An 18725-nucleotide genomic window follows, 5' to 3' on the forward strand; every position below is an offset into this window, starting at 1 on the left:
GATGACATAGATGGAAAAAAATGGGCTTCCGACTACGGATGATTTTTACTTATCATTATTACTTTTGGAAATGGGGGTAGGTGGTAGATTTTATCAAGCAATTCAGAACTTGTATAATAATAATCCAGTTGCTTGTGTTATAATTAATGTTTACTAACTGGTTAGATACACCCATTGGAGTTAAGCAAGGTGTAATTTCCCCAACTCCGTTGGCTTTATCTTAATGAATTAGCTCTTGAGATGAAGCTAATATAGCCCTATTTCTGGATGATACGAATGTCGGTATGTAATTGTACGCAGATGATGTTTTATTGGCTGAATCTGAGTTTGATCTACAGAATATTAAAATATATTTTATTCCCGGTGCCATAAATGGAGACTGGATATAAATCAGAAAAAAACACAATGCATTTCAGAACAAAAACATGGAAAGAAGCAGTCACTCAATTTTGTTGGGTTTATCCATCCATGCATTATCCATTAGCTATCTTATCCTCACAAGGGTCGCGGGCGTGCTGGAGCCTATCCCAGCAGTCTTCGGGCAGTAGGCGGGGGACACCCTGAATTGGTTGCCAGCCAATCGCAGGGCACACAGGTACAAACAAACAACCACACTCACAATCACACCTAGGGGTAATTTAGAGTGTCCAATCAACTTACCATGCATGTTTTGGGAAAGTGGGAGGAAACTGGAGTTCCCGGAGAAAACCCACGCAGGCTCGGGGAGAACATGCAAACTCCACACAGGGAGGCCGGAGCCGGGATCGAACCCACGACCTCTGCACTGTGAGGCAGACGTGTTAACCAGTCGACCACTGTGCCGCCCTTTTGTTGGGTTTAGTTGCCTTAGAATACAGTGTATGTTGATGTATATAAACAGGCTGTATTCTTGATCAATTCATGAGTTTTGACAGTGAGCACGGGGGCTCTTGCTGTTTCTGCTGGGAGAGCTTTGCGATCAGTCATCAACAAACTCAAAGTATGTAATGAGATTGGTTATTTTACATCAAGCGTCACCAACTCCGGTCCTTGAGAGCCCCTATGCTGCATGTTTTAGATGTTTCCTCCTCCAACACACCTGATTCAAATGATCAGGATCGTTATCAGGCTTCTGGAAAACTTGCTGATGATCTGATTATTTGAATAAGGAGTGTTGGAGGAGAGAATCATCCAAAACATGCAAGATAAGGGCCCCCGAGGACCTGAGTTAGTGATCCCTATTCTACATTCCACTCTAGTGTATGACACTTGTGGTTCACCTGTTCTAAATGATGCTGCTGCCATGTTGGCAGCATCTGTTTGGTGCTTTCTGGGGGTATATAGATTTGATCCAATCCCAACGATTCAAGGAGATATGGGTTGGGTCGCTGGGTCTATGCAACGGAAATGTGAAATGCTAAGCTTGAGGAATCGATTGGTTAAAATGGCAGGGGGTAGAATCAATAAGAAAGTATTTAAATGGAGCAAATTATCGGAATCTCCTTGGACAAAAAAAAAAAAAAAATCTGAAAATATTTTTTTGATTTATGACTCAATAGCCTGCTAATCATGCTCTTCATACACAGTTTCTGGTGGACCAGTATGCATGGGCAAGTTTGTGAAAAAAAAAAAAAGCCAAAATAATGACAAAACTAAATGGAATTCTTCAAAGATTTTATTTTTTTTTTTTAAAGGGATGAAGATTACAAACAAATTGTAATAAAATACTTGCGTCAACATGCTCATAATACACAGCTTTACCCAAACAATGAAATGAGACCATGTCAGTTGGAATGGGAGCCAGCTTCCTGAGACACTGTACAAAAATAAGATGTAAAGGAGGATCGACGAAGTGCAGAACTCGTTCTAATAATAATCGACTTGCAGATCTCGAGATGTGCGGTGCATTATTGGTAAGGTACACTTTTTTTGGCTAACAAACAGCATTCAAAGCAATGAAGACAGCTGTGATTTGGACCATTTCTATCACTGTAAAGTAGATTTTTATTTAATCTATTTTAAACACACAGCCTGCGTCATTTCATACTCCGTACACTCACCCGCCTCTGCTGGGACACGACAGGTAAGCTTAGTGAAGTGCTTCATGACATTTGGCTGGATGTGTGCACCGTACTGGGGCCAACAAAACTCCAGTTCAGAGAGAGGAGGTGGAGACGCAAAACCAAGAAGTAATACTGGAACGTGATGAAGAGACGGGTAGGACCTTTCTTCAGTGAGGTGTCAAGGGACTGGAAACAGATTCTAAATGAGCGGCTGCGGTGCATCCCGTATGACCCAAAGGACCTCTGAAGCGTGATGCTGACAATATTTCATGCCGACAGTACATACTGCAATGAAATATCTTTATAGCGCACTGTAGTTTCATCTAATATGTTGTATTGCTTAGTTGCTGGGAAACATAATGTTTCTGTAAATTGCAAATTTTGTAATGCGTTAATCCCAACACTGATAGCAAAACACAAATAGTCAGTATAAAAGTGTTGTTTTGGCCACATAATCTGAGTAAAGTGGCCGCGTAACAGCGAATGTGGAGATGTGTCACGATTTAAAAAGTGACGGTGACGAGAAAACTATTTCTGTCGGGATCATCCCATGTTCCGTCTTTCCATTAGTTTTGCTGTCCGCTAGCTACCTTGCTTAGTCTGTCTGTTCCCTCAGTTTCAAGATATTGAGAAAAATAAATGGATTGAAGAAATTTACAATTTTAGTCCATCTTTTCCATCCATCTGGATTTTCTTTTTCTGTCTGTTAATTGTGAATAATGAACCGAGTTTTAAAACCGAGTTTCCTCTTTCTGTTTTTGGGTGAACTTGTCGGACCTTTCCAATGGTGTTTTTTACGCCAACATGAATCCATCCATCCATCCATTATCCAATTCGCTCATCCTCACGAGGGTAGCGGTCGTGCTGGAGTCTATCTCAACTGTCTTCAGACAGCAGGCGTGGTACACCCTCAACTGGTTGCCAGCCAATCGCAGGGCACACATAGACAAACAACCTTTCACAATCATAAGTAGGGACAATCTTGAGTGCCGAATTGACCCACGATGCATGTTTTTAGAAAGTGGGAGGAAACTGGAATGCTCGGAGAAAACCCACGCAGGCATGGGAAGAACATGCAAACTCCACACAGGAAGGCCAGAGCCCGGAATCAAACCCTGCACCTCTGCACTGTGAGGTAGATGTGCTAACCAGTCGGCCTATGTGCGTGCGGCACCATTCACCAATATTCAATCCTACAAATTCCATTAGAGCAGTTAAACAAGGCACAAAGTGCACCTGTCGTTTTGTAATTTAAGGCTAAAAGCCTTTTAAAAATGCCTGCAAGCTTTAAGGTGTACAGTCAGGTATACACTTTTGAACTAGCATACAAAATTTCAGTGGCCGGCCGTGTGTTTGGTAGCCAATTTTTTTAAAACTTGATTGAGTCATGCCTGCGCAGATGTGTTGTGCAAGTCGCTTATTGAAAAGGTTCCCCCATGATGGTACGCCACATCATCTCTCTTTACTCGACTGCCACTTCTTTGGAGGTGTGAAGAGGATCAGTGTTCAACAACTGTTTCATGATTTCAACTGCAGCAGTACCTATACAAAAAAAAAAAAAAGTTGAGTTCTCATCTGATCACGTTTGCTGCCCGCTAATCACCTGTGAAGATAACACAGTAGTTGATAAAAAAAAAAAAAACAACAACACTATGCCAAGGGAAAAATTGGAGGGACTTTTTTGTTTTTTTTTACCCAGTATGTATTTTTTTTAAACATGGGGGAAAAATCCAGCAAAAAACCTCCATCATTTAAATTGCCCAAACATTGGCATAGGTTATGCAGTTATCAAAAACCCTAAATTGCCTGTAGGTGTGAATAGGAACAGTTTTCTCGATAGTAGCACCTTTATAACTGACTGATGATCAGTCCAGTGTGTACCCCCAACACACCTTAAGTTTGCTGGGATGGTCTTCTCATCGACCCTCAAGCAGTTTAGAAAATGCATATATTTACTAGCTATGGGATCACGTTCACCATCAGGCTCACCCCAAAAAGTACAGCAAATTTATACAAGGTGTATAAAAGATGCAAATAATAAAACCGGCCAACTATTAGGATTAATCTGTTTTGAACATCAAAATGCTGGCCCCTAATAGGATGGAATTCTGTTGCAGGACCAAACCTGGTAAAGTCCTGCCACTTATGTTGTGGATTTTGTAATGTGTCTAAGTCTTAAGAGGTAATTCAAAATTTAAAACGTGAGCTGAACTGAAGAATGAATGAATTGAAAAAAATAATTGGGCACATTGTCTCATTGAATAGCAGGAGCTAAAGTGTCCAAACCAGTCGAAGGACTGGTGTCACAACTAGTGAAGGAGGCGTGTGGAGTGTTTGTTTACCTTATTAGCAGCCTCTAGTGAAGTGATGAGTGTATTCAGCTCCTCTCTGTTCATCTCCATGGAAAAAGAGTTGACGGCTCCGTTCTTTTTTATATCCAGACTAAGACTTAACAGCGGAGTCTGAAGAGCTGAAATCTTGTCACTGGACAGTGCCAGCTGGTGGCAGGGGAGATACAAAACAATACAATACAATTGTATTTATATAGCACATTTCATAACAGCGGGAGCTGTAACAAAGCACTTTACAAACAATAAACAATACATAATAATAATAAACAATAAAAAGGAATTGTCCCATATTTAGGAACGTAAGTCCGCGTCCCGTATTGAGTTGTAAAGGGACGCACTTTGTCCCGTAATATCGTCAGAGTAAAAAATAATCTGTAAAATGTTGATGGAATTAAAGAACAACAGTTCCCTTTAAATGAAATCTTACGGTAACGGTCCTAGGCCCGCCCCTGCTCTGTGACCAATGAGCTGACAGCACATTTGTGCATATCAGGATACAGAATCCTCTTATCTTATTGATCGAGGTAATGTCGCTTGCCAAAGTAGATAGCGGAAGTCAACAAAGCAGCATGACAAATTTGTTGTCCACCACGCAACGCCAGAGATATATATGGTATGTAAAGAATTATTTGTTTTTCCACCCTCCGATCAAAGTTAATATGGGAATGTGCAATGAATGTCAGCATTGTATGGACAAACAACATAACTTAACATAACAATAACTTTGGGGTGGAAAAAACAAGTACAATTGATTGGCAAGTACGTTAAATAGATTATATACATAATCAATACATAAAAGTAATAAATTGATGAATAATAGATAAATAATGCACACACAGCCTTACATTTATACCAAGTTCAAACAGATATGCATACTTTTTACTGAACAGGCGGTTTTACTATACAGGCAGTCGATATACTACACTTTAAAGTGCTGGTTGGGCCAGGATGGCCATGTTTTCATGAACAAATTCATCCATCCATCCATCCATTATCTGTACCGCTTCTCCTCACAAGGGTCGCGGGGCGTGCTGGAGCCTATCCCAGCTGTCTTTGGGCAGTAGGCGGGGGACACCCTGAACTGGTTGCCAGCCAATCGCAGGGCACACAGAGACAAACATCCGCACTCACAATCACACCTAGGGGCAATTTAGAGTATCCAATCAACTTACCATGCATGTTTTTGGAATGTGGGAGGAAACCGGAGTGCCCGGAGAAAACCCACGCAGGCACGGGGAGAACATGCAAACTCCACACAGGGAGGCAGGAGCCGGGATCGAACCCACGACCTCTGAACTGTGAGGCGGACGTGCTAACCAGTCGACCACCGTGCCGCCATGAACAAATTCATTTTATATATTTTTTGATCAGGAAAATGAAAAGAGTAGGGAGGAATTAGGAAATAAGAGACCCCATGAATAACGCCGCGCCCCCTACCGTTCTGTCCTTGTTCGGTCGGAGTCACTGGAGGAACCGATTACAAACTCTCCATTGGAAATCATTGTACTCTCATTGCTTATAACTACCAAAAACGGTGATCAATTGGCACCAAAATTTATGTGGACATCCTTACTAATGACCACTTCAACATATCAAAAGCATTAACCTCTCCCGGCTCATTTAAATGAGAATGAGGAAATGTGGAAGTGAGCAGAGCTACATAGATCTAATAGATTTAGGCTGGGACGAGTGCACACTGCTTCTTTGCTAAAAAAACAAAACAAAACAAAAAAACACTGCTCCTTTGCTGATCACAGTTAGGACGGGCGAGGCATTTAACAACAGTCAGGATATTTACAGAGACTGAAGTGGGAATGAGTGGACCACGTGCACATATATTTGGATGAGGAACGGCCACAGTTTTTCAACCGACAACATGCCGTACAATGGAACGTAACAGCCGAAATGGCACGTTCCAATGCGGCCACACTCGGCTGTGCAGTCAGCCTCGCTGGTACTTTTTGTACTTTAGAAGGTGGCAGCTGTAAGCTGTGTCGGAACCCGCACGCGACTGCTTGGGAGGCAACCCTGTGAACAGAAGACGCAGGCTCATGTTCACCTCCACACGCTGGGCGGACAGTAAGGAGCTAATATTGTTGTGCTAACGCCTTTTGTTTTAACAGTCTGAAGCTAGTTGTTGCTATTAGCTGTTCCGTTATCCTACTGTTAGCCGGGGAGGGAAGGGGGAGGGGATAAAGATCCATGCTTGCCTAATTGCTTGCCCGCTGCCAGTCGCCGTCTGCCTCCTGAGAGTTGACACGAGTTTAGCGTCGCTAAATGTCAGAAATATAACCAGTCGGGGTTCGTGTTCGCATTCGTGCTCTTGTCCGCTTCAGCCTGTGTAAGTGGAGAAGCGATCGCCACGGTATTTTTGATTTTGTGGAGGTGATCATAATGAGATCACGTTTTAAGTCAATAAATCCAAACTATTTTGCAGAACACTTTTATACTTTCACAGGTTGAAGTGGACTAGAGTAGTAACATGCATTTGTATTTTGGTGGCGATCGGTCGCCATTTACCTCACTTGGCTCCCTCCCGTGACGTAGACCGCTGAGACCAAAAAAATAACAAGCCCAGACCTAAAAATGGGCAGGGCAATTTGTTGTAAATCTGATCACAAAAAAAGCCCTTCAATCACTACAGAGTTTTTGGGGCGGAGCATTTTAGTACTGACGTCATTTTTACATGTAAACCTTTTATATAAGTGCCAATGTTAAATTCATCCAAGTGTCACTTTAAAATTGAGTGCTCTTGATCGGAATATCGATATTTTGGTACGCCCATCCCTAGTCAGCCGTCCCTGCCGATGAGGTGTCGCTTATTTATTTTTCAGGGAGTTGGCAACCCTAGGCGCAATCCTTGTTAAAAGCATCGGTTTGGAGGCATTTAGTTTCTTTATGAAGTGTGAGACGAGTATAAAAATATTTTGGCAATCCAACAAACATGACACGGTACCACCCAGAGTTGAGTGCAGCGAAAGGTGGATGCGTACTCTGAAAGAGCAAGAAAAGTTACAAAATCCATTACAGAGTACATTGTATCAGATTTGCGCCCTTAATCGGTTGTGGAAGGACGAGACTTTCGCAGCACGATGCAGGCAGGTACACTGATCCTCAATATAAAATTCCCATCAACAACACCAGAGCATGTAGATCACTTCTTTTCTCACACAAAAACCTAGAATATGCACACCTTCTGCAAGGTTATCAGTTAAAAGTCTGTTTTTATTGTTACAAAATATGCTGTTGGTTTATATTTTGAATAAAGCTGTTCTGTTTGATGACAATTTCTCAGGGTCTTAATTAATGTTATAACATTAGTGTTACACCACTCACAGTAAGGTGTGGAACGAGCTCTAACTTTTATTGCTCTTAACAGAGGAAATACACAGTACTACAGCACCGTGCGCCGTTATCTTTCTCCAGTCTCGTCCTTTTTTTTTTTCTCCACCCAGGGAGATTCTTGCTCTCTGGTTCACTCGCCAACCGTCCTTTTTCCACACAATGTTTAACATCTCCCTCTACTGCACTGTAAAATATCACATCCTAACATAAACTACATGTGAAATAAAGGTCACCAATCTACACCCTGAACTGGTTGCCAGCCAATTGCAGGGCAAATCGCAATATCATTTAAAAGAAAATATACTACATCATGTGCTACATTAGGTTAAATAAAAGCAGCGTTCATTGCGAAGTTACACAATAATGTCAATCAGATGATGCATTGCACTTTCAAGTATTAAAATACGCTAGATCAGATTAAGTTTAAATATGCTTTTATACATTTTTTGTTATAGGAGAAGTTACAGACATTTGTGACAACAAATGCTACCATTGGCACTTTTTAAAATTTGTGATGGCACAAGTCAAAATGTGAAATATAAATCCTTGCTCTTCCTTGAGTTCTGCATTTTTTTTTTAAAAACATACAAGTGTTTTAGATTAACTATAAAATGTGAGCCATTGTAGTGACGCATCGGAATCGAATAGTAGGCCTCTGAATCGGAAATCAATCGAGTCATGGGCCTCTGAATCGGATTGAATCGTGTAGCCATAGATTCCCACCCCTAACTAGATCACCATGTTTAAGATCATTATTAATCAGTTTGTTACCATGACAAGCATATATAGTATTCAAGTTACCTTTCCCAAATTTAGAGTCACGTCCAGGTTTTTATAGTGGCACAAAATTCCCGATATCTTAATATCATAGTTTTGATTGACCCTTTCGTATCGAAAGGATATTCTGTTTCCATGCAGTGACACTCAGTGGGCTGAATCTCGGTTTGATGGGTTACCATGGTTTTAAAAAGTCAAGGTTTCTGCTAAAACTGTGCGTCACAGCTTTTTTCTTTTTTTTTTAAGTGACTTCTAAGCAGGGCACTTCCTACTGCAATATGATTGGCTACCTTGTCTCTAACTAAACGAGCCACCTCTTTGAAGTTAATGACAAGATGCCTAACACTTTTTTTCCCCTCCTTCCCGGCTGAGCAGAGAGGTAAGGGGGAACAGTCACACACACCCCAAACAGAGGAGGGAGGGAGATGAGAGAGCTTTAGCCACTGTGCTAATTTTTTTGTCAGTTTTTTTAAATAACTTTATTAACATTAACAAACCAAACACAGTTATTAATACATACGTAATACTCAGAAAAAAAAAGGAAAAAGAGGAGCCAGGGGGATTTTAAACAAAAATTCTAAATGAATAACATAAAGCAACAGTCTTAATGGCTTTCATATTTTTAGAATGAAGAATAGAATTTATATACTGTTTGGTTCTGCCTCGAAAATTATGAATAAGGGTTTTGAGTGACTAAATTTTGATTTGTGGATATGGAATTTTGCTAGAATAATCATCAAATTTATAATAAATATTTGTTTAGCTGTTTTACCATCATTATTGAAGAAAGCAAACAGCACATTTTTCCCAAAATCAGAGTCAATATTATCAATGATGAATCTAGATCTTTCCAAAACTTGATGGTATATGGACATTGCCAGAACAGGTGAATTAAGGTTTCAGGAGACATTGTACAAAATAAACAATCAACACAAATGTTTTTCTTGAACTTAAGAAGATAATGCTTGGTGGGATAGTACCTGTGTATAATTTTAAAAGAGAATTCCCTTATTTTATTTGTCAGAAGATATTTATATGGAAAAGACCAGATTTTTTCCCAGTGTAAATTATTAACCAGACCAGTAAGAAATAATATTCAGTGTTGTACCTGTATCTTTTTGAAATCATGAACGTATATTATGATTGTTACATTTAACTGACATTGTTAGACAGATCTTGCCTATAGAAGTCTTCTTAGGGTCCAGACTTGGCAAACAGGCTGTACTTTGTTCCCTTTTCAAGAGGGGGGCCTGGGTGTGCACAGGCCCACCCAGATTGACACATTGCCCACCCAGTGAGATTCATGAAATATATACTTTTAAATTTTTAGTAAATTATTATTAATCCCCTAAGGCCAAATCTGTTTTTTTTACATGCATTTTTTATTTCCTTTTGCTATTTGGGTTTATTGGAACCTAATTAGAAGAAAAACTAAGCATCATCTTTTAGTTTTTTGTATTGTATTGTACTGTATTTTGTATACTGCATTTTGACTGTAGTATGTAATACTCTTCTGAGACCACAAGATGGCAGTGTAAGTGCCCACATATGTGTCCAAAACACCCACAGTTCCACAGTGCACACGCTTGTGGACACAAGAGCTAGAAAGTGCTGTCCACGTATGTGGCCACTAAGCCCGAGGAGGTTGAATTATTTTTGAATTTGTGTTTCCTTGTGCGTGTGTTTTTATTTTTTTTATTTTATTGAATATTAAGAATGGCATAATTGTGCTTGTCTAAGAAAGATCTGAACTTCATGTTATTCAGTTTGTCATTTTATTTGAATATACGATGTGTCGGGACAGGAGGATTGTGCTCAGTAAGAGAAATATTCAGGCCCACCCTGATTTTTCCAGGCCCACCCATTAGCCACGTTCTGGCTCCGCCCCTGGTTCCCTCTAATTTTCCAGGCATCTGAGCATTCACAAAACTCCCTGAGCATTCTATGGACCACGGTGAGCAACATTAAGACATGCACATGGCAGCCAAATCTGTATCACACCTGTCCAAATCCTAAAATCATAGCACATTATATGATGTACGTATGTTACAAAAAAACAAAAGAAAGAAAGAAAAAACACCTATATATCAAAATAGAACATGTAATTGAATAGAGATTTGTGACACGAATAAAATCTGCCCTAGTCTGTTTCTATTATTTTAGCACACAGGTCATTTCAACCTAACCATAATTCGTCTCAATACAATCTGTATAAAAAAGGACCCAAATTGTCCACTCATACTGTAAATAATGGAAAACATGTCATTGAACAAAACACAAACTTTTGGAGTCACCTGACCTCTGAAACGCATAAAAGATTCAATTAAGGAGCTCGTAAACTATGCCCGTGTTTGGATTTGCTGAATGGAGCAGTCAGCTTGTCACCTGCAGCATCTCGTCAGTAGTGAGTGTGAGTGTAAGTGTGTCTATGTATGCCTCAAACGCTAGTAGAACAACAGTGTGCGCACCATCAGTCGCATTACTGGAACCGTAATGAGATATAAATAAATAAACCTGCGTATATTGTCATTTTTTTTAATTAATGAAGCTCTTGCTTCAGTTCCCCGGGAAAAAAAATTGCTCCTCAAAATTACAAAGTAGCTCCTCAAATGAAGTCACTGATGAGCTAAAATGCTCATCTAAGAAAAATAGGTATTTTGAGCCTTGAACACATTTCTTAATGTACCAAATATTCTAGACTTTGTATAAAAAGTAAAATAGATTGTGTTCAATGGATTTTATTTTTACATTTAACCAACTATTTCAACAACATTTTAGAGCTGTAAAGTTAATACCGTTAATATTTTTGCTCACAGTTATCATGCCGTCAAAATCTAATTGGCCTATGCTTAAGTGCCACATTACCGTTAAACATTTTTGTGTATAGTGAGCCACCTGTCACAGGTTGCATAAATTAAGCAGGAATCATGTTGAAGAATTTGTGTCAAAACTTGCACGACATTGCAGAAGTTAAAAAAAAAAAAAGTGTTAACTCCCCTAGTATTTTTACCTGAACGCCTAAAAAGGTGCACCCAAAGTAAAACTGAAGCTGTACTTGAACCATTTGGAGTATCATCATAGTTTTGGTCTCCTGTTGAAGATAACACTTTTGATTTTTTCTCCTCAACTGTCAGAATCTTTTTAAGTGCGATTGGCACTGAATTACGGAAGTTTGAATACATAAGAGAAGGCGGATTTTATGTCCGCCTATTTTTTTTCTTTTCCAAAAATCTGCCTGGAAAATTTTGTATTAGGTGGTGGACTAAAATAACACAACAGGATTAAAGCTCAAAGGCTCCTCCAATTCTATTTCAAATTTGACAATAATATGACAGAAAATGAGCATTTTACACAAGTTTTACTAAGGGGATGCCCAGGCGAACCAAAAGTGTGCCATTTGAATCCCATTGCAATCATGTTGCAACCATGTTCACATACGTGGGGGAAAAGGCTGCTATTGTGGAATGCTTCAACAATCATGAGTTCTAATGAAAAGTAAGACTTGGCGCTATCATATCCTACATCCAGATTTCAAAAACCCGCAGAAAAATCAAAGAAGGTGACGCGATATGACGTGCACTCTGACGCACAGCCCTGATGTCGCTGGGCTTTGAAAGTGTGTGTTCGCCCGGTGTTTTTGCTGAAAACAGTTTCCATGGTTTTTTTTTTTAAGAATTTCATTGGCCGTTGAATGCGACAATCACCAGTTTAGCAAGTATGGTTGTGACTGCAAATATAACTGACGAATCATCCATGCAGGGGTGGTACTATTTACGCATGGAATATGTTCATTGGCTGTTGTTGAACTCTGACATGGGAAAAATTTGTTTATTGGATCAAGTAAGCAATCAATCAATGCTTCTTCCTCGTTGATTGAAAAGCTGCTTCTTCTTTGGTTTAAACGCTTCTTCATGTTTGGAGGCGGAAGCGCGTTGCCAACATAACGCATCATGCTGCGATCGGGTTTGTTTTTCTTTTTTCTATTGAACGTTTTATCGAAGGCATTTTCTATTGGTATCGATCACGTGTCAATCGCGATACATATCGATATCGAATTATCGGCCCAGCCCTAGTATGTAGTGAATGTCCCGCGTGCACGACCCGCAAAACCACCCGTGGGTGGTTGGGATGGCAACGGGTTAAAGGTGTTTTGTTCCTAATCTCATATTACAGATTAATTGGTAGGTGTGACAGCTTTGATTCCGAACATATCTTCATTTCCACTGATTATTATATAAATATTTAAAAATTATATATTTAAAATTTAGTACAAATTGGAAGTCAACCAATGTTGTGGAACAGACAGTATTTGACTGTATTTCTTGTTAAAGTTAACAACCTTTATAAGTGTCAAATCTACAGGACTCAAAGACATGTTGAGCGAAGCAAAGCAAAAATTCACCTTAAGATGCCAGTCGAAGTCCTGTAATATAGCAGAGGAGATTGAGTGGGTTCTGGCCAGCAAAGCATGGCAAATCTCTTCTCGTCTGGATTTTAGCACATTGAGCACAGCCTCTGAGTGGCTGCTAGTCAACTCGGACAGGCGACTCAGCACCTGAACATAACCAACAGGAAACACTGGAAATCTGACTTCAAAATACAGTTGCTGTTCACCCCCACAGTTGCTGTGTACAGCAGGTAATTACACTGTCCCTTAACGGCCTCTCACCTCCTCATCAGAGCTGTTGTTCCCTACCGACAGCCGGAAGACTGCTGTCAACGAGTTGATAAGCTCCAGCCACTCCTCCGGGCTCCAGGTGGCATTGTAGTCTCGTCTGTGAGGAGGTTCTCTGCCACAGAGTCCATCCACTACCCTGTGGCAAAGCTGCAGACACACAGGACTGTGAGGCTCAGTGTCGTGGTTAAAAGTGTGAAACAGCAGCTCAGGCTTGTCCGGTTCATCAATTGTCAATCTTTGAAGTGGGGCTGGGCTAGGCGATATGACTGAAAAGTACATCGTGATATAAGTGTTTCATCTTGGTCAACAATACTGTTTATTGATTTTTTTTTCTTTTTTTAAACTATTGAAAATAATGACCCAGACAAAAATGAATTTAGGTTATTTTATTTTAACATAATACTTAACCTTTAATAAGAGGTCAACGTAACTATGAAAGAGTGAAATAAACTGGTGAATATAAAGATGAAATAAACTCAGTTTTAAACAATGTGCTTTTAGTAGGGCTGGGCGATATGCCTGAAAAACTGTTTAAAACTGTTTAAACCTAGGGCTGGACCGATAATTCAATATCAATATGTATCGCGATTGACACATGATCGATATCAATAGAAAATGCCTTCGATAAAACGTTCAATTGAAACAAAATTGGAAAACAAACGATCGCGGCATGGTGCGTGATGTAGGCAGCGCGCATTCGCTTACAAACACGAAGATGTTAAACCAACAAAGAAGCCACTTAAACCAACGAAGAAGAAGCATTTAAACCAACAAAGAAAGCAGCTAACCCAACAGAGCATGCATGCGGCCCCGGCGGCCGTGCACCATACTCGCGTCGAGCGACGTAACTTCGTTCAAATAAATGACCAGTCGACTCTGTACAACTCTTAAAATGAAATGGTATTATGTGTGAATGGAGACGTGAGCCCAATCCCAATACCAACACTTAAACCCTTCGGTCTTCGCTGAAGTGCACACTTAGTCGAAGTGCACGAAGGGTTCAAGGGCGCAGGTTACAAGTGCACAAAAATGCAGAATTGGGACACTACGGGTGACGTCATCGACATATGCATCTGCTTCAGCGAGCATGACGGCACGGGTTGTTGTTTTGTCAATTTTTCTGTTTAAAATTATATTAAAACTTAAAGCGGAAGTCAATCCAAACATATTTTTTCAAGAATATGTTCTATGCAAGCCCACTAGTCATAACAAGGCATTCTGATAAATATCGCGTTTGTGGAATAAGAGGTAATGCACCGATTTTTAGCCATCTCTGGGGGCGGCCATTTTGTCACTTCTGTGAACCTAAAATGACATCACAAGTGCTCACAACCAATCATGGCTGACCTATTTTCTGAAGCTGAGCCATGATTGGTCGTGCACATCAAAAGAAAGCAGCACCGCATAGCTGACGTTTAAGTTTGAATTCCTAGAGGCTACAGAAACTGTGGACAGGTCTGATGTGGCCGCGAGCCCTACTTTGGCGAGATAAGCTGTAAATCTTTATGTTCATCCATGAGGTGGGAGGGTCAGGATGAAAAAATTAGCACCATCGGTTACAAAATGAGCACAACAACCTCTGGTGTTCATCTGAGAACCACACCAGAATGTTTATTTGCACCCCTGTTTACATAGCCCTCAATTATGAGGTACATGATAATATAGGATCATTTTGATATTGAATTAGCTCTATTTACTTAATCATGAAGAGGGTGAGGACTGATTAAATTATAGTATCAGAAGGCTCTGTCAGGTCTGCGAGGTGTTGAATCTTCAAAGTGAAGACTCAGGCTTGCAAGGTAGCAGACATTCCAATGAGTACAGTAAAACCTTTATGGTCTCCCCTCTGGATGTAATCAGATCATTCTCAGGTCAGGAGAGGAAGACTTGACCATCTGTGTCTAAAAGACACACGGGTGAGTGACCCTGCAGGCTTTGGCACAGAGGTGGGAAATATCCTGCCTGTTTTCCATCTGTCCCTGCTGCAACACACCTGATTCAAATAATCATATAATCAGCAAGGTCTGCAGAAGCTGGATAATGATCCTGATCATTTGAATCAGGTGGCTTGCACCAGGGTGACATATAAAACATGCAGGAGGGCTGGAATTGCCTACCACTGCTTTAGAAGTAGAACAAAGATTAAATAAAGGGGAGGTGGGGCCGGGATGGCCACGTTTTCACTAACAAGTTCATTTTATATATTTTTTGATCAGGAAAATGAAAGGAGTTGCCATTTTCTCTTTTATCCATTCATTTTGGAGAAATTAGTAAATAAGTAACTCCATGAATAACGCCCCTTGTTGAGCGTTCTATCCATGTTCAGCCGGAGTCACGCAAGGAACCAATTCCAAACCCTGCATTGGAAATCATTGTACTTGTATTGCTTATGACGTCCAAAAACGGCGATCAATTGGCACCAAAATTTATGTGGACATCTCTACTAATGCCCACTTCAACATATCAAAAGGATTAACTTTTCCGTGGCTGATTTATATGAGAATGAGGAAATGTGGAAGTCAGCAGAGCTACATAGATTTTGACTGGGACGAGCTGCTTCTTTGCTTAAAAAAACAAAAAAACAAAAAACACTGCTTCTTTGCTGATCACGGTTAGAACGGGCGAGGCATTAAACACCAGTCAGGATATTTACAGAGACTGAAGTGGGAATGAGTAGACGCGCACATTTATTTGGATGAGGAATGGACACAGTTTTTCGACTTAGAACGTGCCGTCCACTTTGGAAAGTAACAGCCGAAATGTTCCAATGCGGCCACACTCGTCTGTGCAGTCGCCGAAACTTTTTGTTCGCTATTCGATGAGGGCTTTCGTCACTCTCACACCGCTTCACTCAGGCAGGTCGCGGCTGCAAGCAAGTAAGCATGGACACCGCACGCGACTGCTTGCGAGGCGACATGAAGACAGAGGCTCATCTTCACCTCCACACACTGGGCGGACAGTAAGGAGCTAATGTTGTTGTGCTAACGCCTTTTGTTTTAACGGCCTGAAGCTATGTTCATGTGCGCATTCATGCTCTTGTCTGCTTCAACTTGTGAAAGTGGAGGAGCAATCACCACAGTATTTTTGATTTTGTGGAGGTCATCATGATGAGATCACGTTTTATGTCAATAAATCTAAACTATTGTGCAGAACACTTTTATACTTTCACAGTTTGAAGTGCACAAGAGAAGTAATGTGCATTTGCATTTTGGTGGCTATCGGTCACCGTTTTAGACAACAGAACTGACAAAGCGAACAATAATACCAAGCATGCCTTCCTCGCGTGACGTAGACCGCTGAGACCGATAACATAACATAAGCCACGCCCCTTTTGGGGGCGGGGAAATTTGTCGTAAACCTAATCACAATAAAATACCTTAAATCATTACAGTCTTTTGAGGTGGTACTATTGTCATTTTTGCATGAAAATCTATTATGTAAATGGTAATGTTAAACCCACCCAAGTGTCCCTTTAAGGTATGTGTAGGCAATGCAAATGTAATAAATAAATTTGACTATTCATGTAGCTCCCTAAGAAGACAGGGAGACTCGTTTGAGGAGACTTCTTTGACATCAGCCCATCCATCCATCCATTATCTGTACCGCTTCTCCTCACAAGGGTCGCGGGGCGTGCTGGAGCCTATCCCAGCTGTCTTTGGGCAGTAGGCGGGGGACACCCTGAACTGGTTGCCAGCCAATCGCAGGGCACACAGAGACAAACATCCGCACTCACAATCACACCTAGGGGCAATTTAGAGTATCCAATCAACTTACCATGCATGTTTTTGGAATGTGGGAGGAAACCGGAGTGCCCGGAGAAAACCCACGCAGGCACGGGGAGAACATGCAAACTCCACACAGGGAGGCCGGAGCCGGGATCGAACCCACGACCTCTGAACTGTGAGGCGGACGTGCTAACCAGTCGACCACCGTGACGCCCTGTGTGAAGTCTTATCTTATAAATATTCTATCATCATCCATCCATCCATCCATTATCTGTACCGCTTATCCTCACAAGGGTCGCGGGGCGTGCTGGAGCCTATCCCAGCTGTCTTTGGGCAGTAGGCGGGGGACACCCTGAACTGGTTGCCAGCCAATCGCAGGGCACACAGAGACAAACATCCGCACTCACAATCACACCAAGGGGCAATTTTGACAGTCCAATCAACTTACCATGCATGTTTTTGGAATGTGGGAGGAAACCGGAGTGCCCGGAGAAAACTCACGCAGGCACGGGGAGAACATGCAAACTCCACACAGGGAGGCCGGAGCCAGGATCGAACCCACGACCTCTGAACTGTGAGGCGGACGTGCTAACCAGTCGACCACCGTGTTCTTTGACATCAGCATGTGACCAAAATAAAAATCTTTATCGAACCAAAAAGTCAGACAAATTAATTTCCATCACCAATCCAGCCTCCCTCAGCAGCCACTCTGGCGGAACGCTGGGACCCACTCCTCAAAGAAAATACACTTCAATCACAAAAGAGTCTCGAAGGGCTTAATAAACCCACAGTTGACAGATATTAGTTCAACCATTAATAACTGTCAGTTTTTAACCTATCAAAATGATGTTGGTGTCACTGGAAAGCTTATGTCATAACTTTCTAGGCTAAATAAAATAATTTGGAATGTAACCATTTTTAAAATGTTGCTAACTGACTATATGTAATTTCTACCTCGAAAAGTACCAGTTACAAGAAGAAATCAACTGCGGAAAATAACATTTGATCTGTCTTTTATGCCATCTGACCGTTATGTAGAATGAGCTGTGGGGGTTTTATTTGGATTTATTGAATTATCCAGTCACTTATCGCCATTATTTTAATTTGAACGCATCCACATCCCCCCTAACGCACTCTTTTTTTTTAAATGGACAGAATATTCCATTTTACAATTCACTAACTTTTCAACAATATTGCAAATTTCTGTATCTTTGTAAACAAAACAAGTGATACTATTTTTACCCTCAATCTTTACAGTGTGACCAGTTTTATAAGAAACATACGTCTGTACATCTTCCCCCAAAGGCATCGTTTTTATTAATTGACAGATGACGTCAGAATCATATGCCCTTTTGCGCACCAAACAAAGAAACACAGTTTTCAGTTAGCATTGAGTTGATCAACGTTCTATTCAATTTAAAATGCATTCACGTGCATTGGTTGCCCAGAACACGTTGCTCAAGAACTGTCTTTAAACGTTTTGCTGTCCGCAAAAAATATGACATTTATTTGCACTTACTTTAAGACACTCCGTAAGGGGTAAGCTGTTTAGTAGTACCACCATATTTCTCCCAGTTCCGCTTTCTCGTCAGCTGACACAGGGCGAAGAATCACGTGACTACGTCATGAGGCATTGAAATGCGTTGTGTAAAAATGACAATCAACATAATCAACGACTAATTTGTTTGTTTCACCTCACCACACATTTATTGTTAACGCGTTGTAATTCTTGAGTACGCGCGACAAACATCATTGGCGTGAAAATATATATTTTTAACCCCAACTAAAACTATAAAAGATAATACGA

General features: G+C 40.8%; 1 protein-coding gene across 1 annotated transcript; it reads right to left on the reverse strand.

The window, feature by feature from the left end:
* Positions 1-1639: 1639 nt before the first annotated feature.
* commd8 (COMM domain containing 8) lies at positions 1640-18620 on the reverse strand. The gene is made up of 5 exons (XM_086050270.1): positions 18438-18620; positions 13185-13340; positions 12918-13070; positions 4385-4540; positions 1640-3584 (listed from the first exon to the last, which is right to left on the reverse strand). The coding sequence occupies exons 1-5, from the start codon at positions 18480-18482 to the stop codon at positions 3561-3563; spliced, it is 534 nt and encodes a 177-aa protein (XP_085906396.1). The 5' UTR covers positions 18483-18620; the 3' UTR covers positions 1640-3560.
* Between the last annotated feature and the right edge of the window lie 105 nt (positions 18621-18725).

The sequence above is a fragment of the Filicampus tigris genome, chromosome 13 (assembly GCF_054856515.1).
Source record: "Filicampus tigris isolate MCC_2025a chromosome 13, RoL_Ftig_1.0, whole genome shotgun sequence".
In the NCBI taxonomy this organism is placed as follows: domain Eukaryota; kingdom Metazoa; phylum Chordata; class Actinopteri; order Syngnathiformes; family Syngnathidae; genus Filicampus; species Filicampus tigris.

Bases quoted from the DNA above. Each gene is read 5' to 3' on its own strand.
- commd8 (XM_086050270.1), bottom strand. From the start codon at position 18,482: ATGGTGGTACTACTAAACAGCTTACCCCTTACGGAGTGTCTTAAA. The intron at 13,071-13,184 runs GTGAGAGGCCGT...GGTTATGTTCAG, and splicing joins ACAACAGCTCTGATGAGGAG to GTGCTGAGTCGCCTGTCCGA. The intron at 3,585-4,384 runs GTAAACAAACAC...TTTTTTGTATAG, and splicing joins CACTAGAGGCTGCTAATAAG to GTACTGCTGCAGTTGAAATC.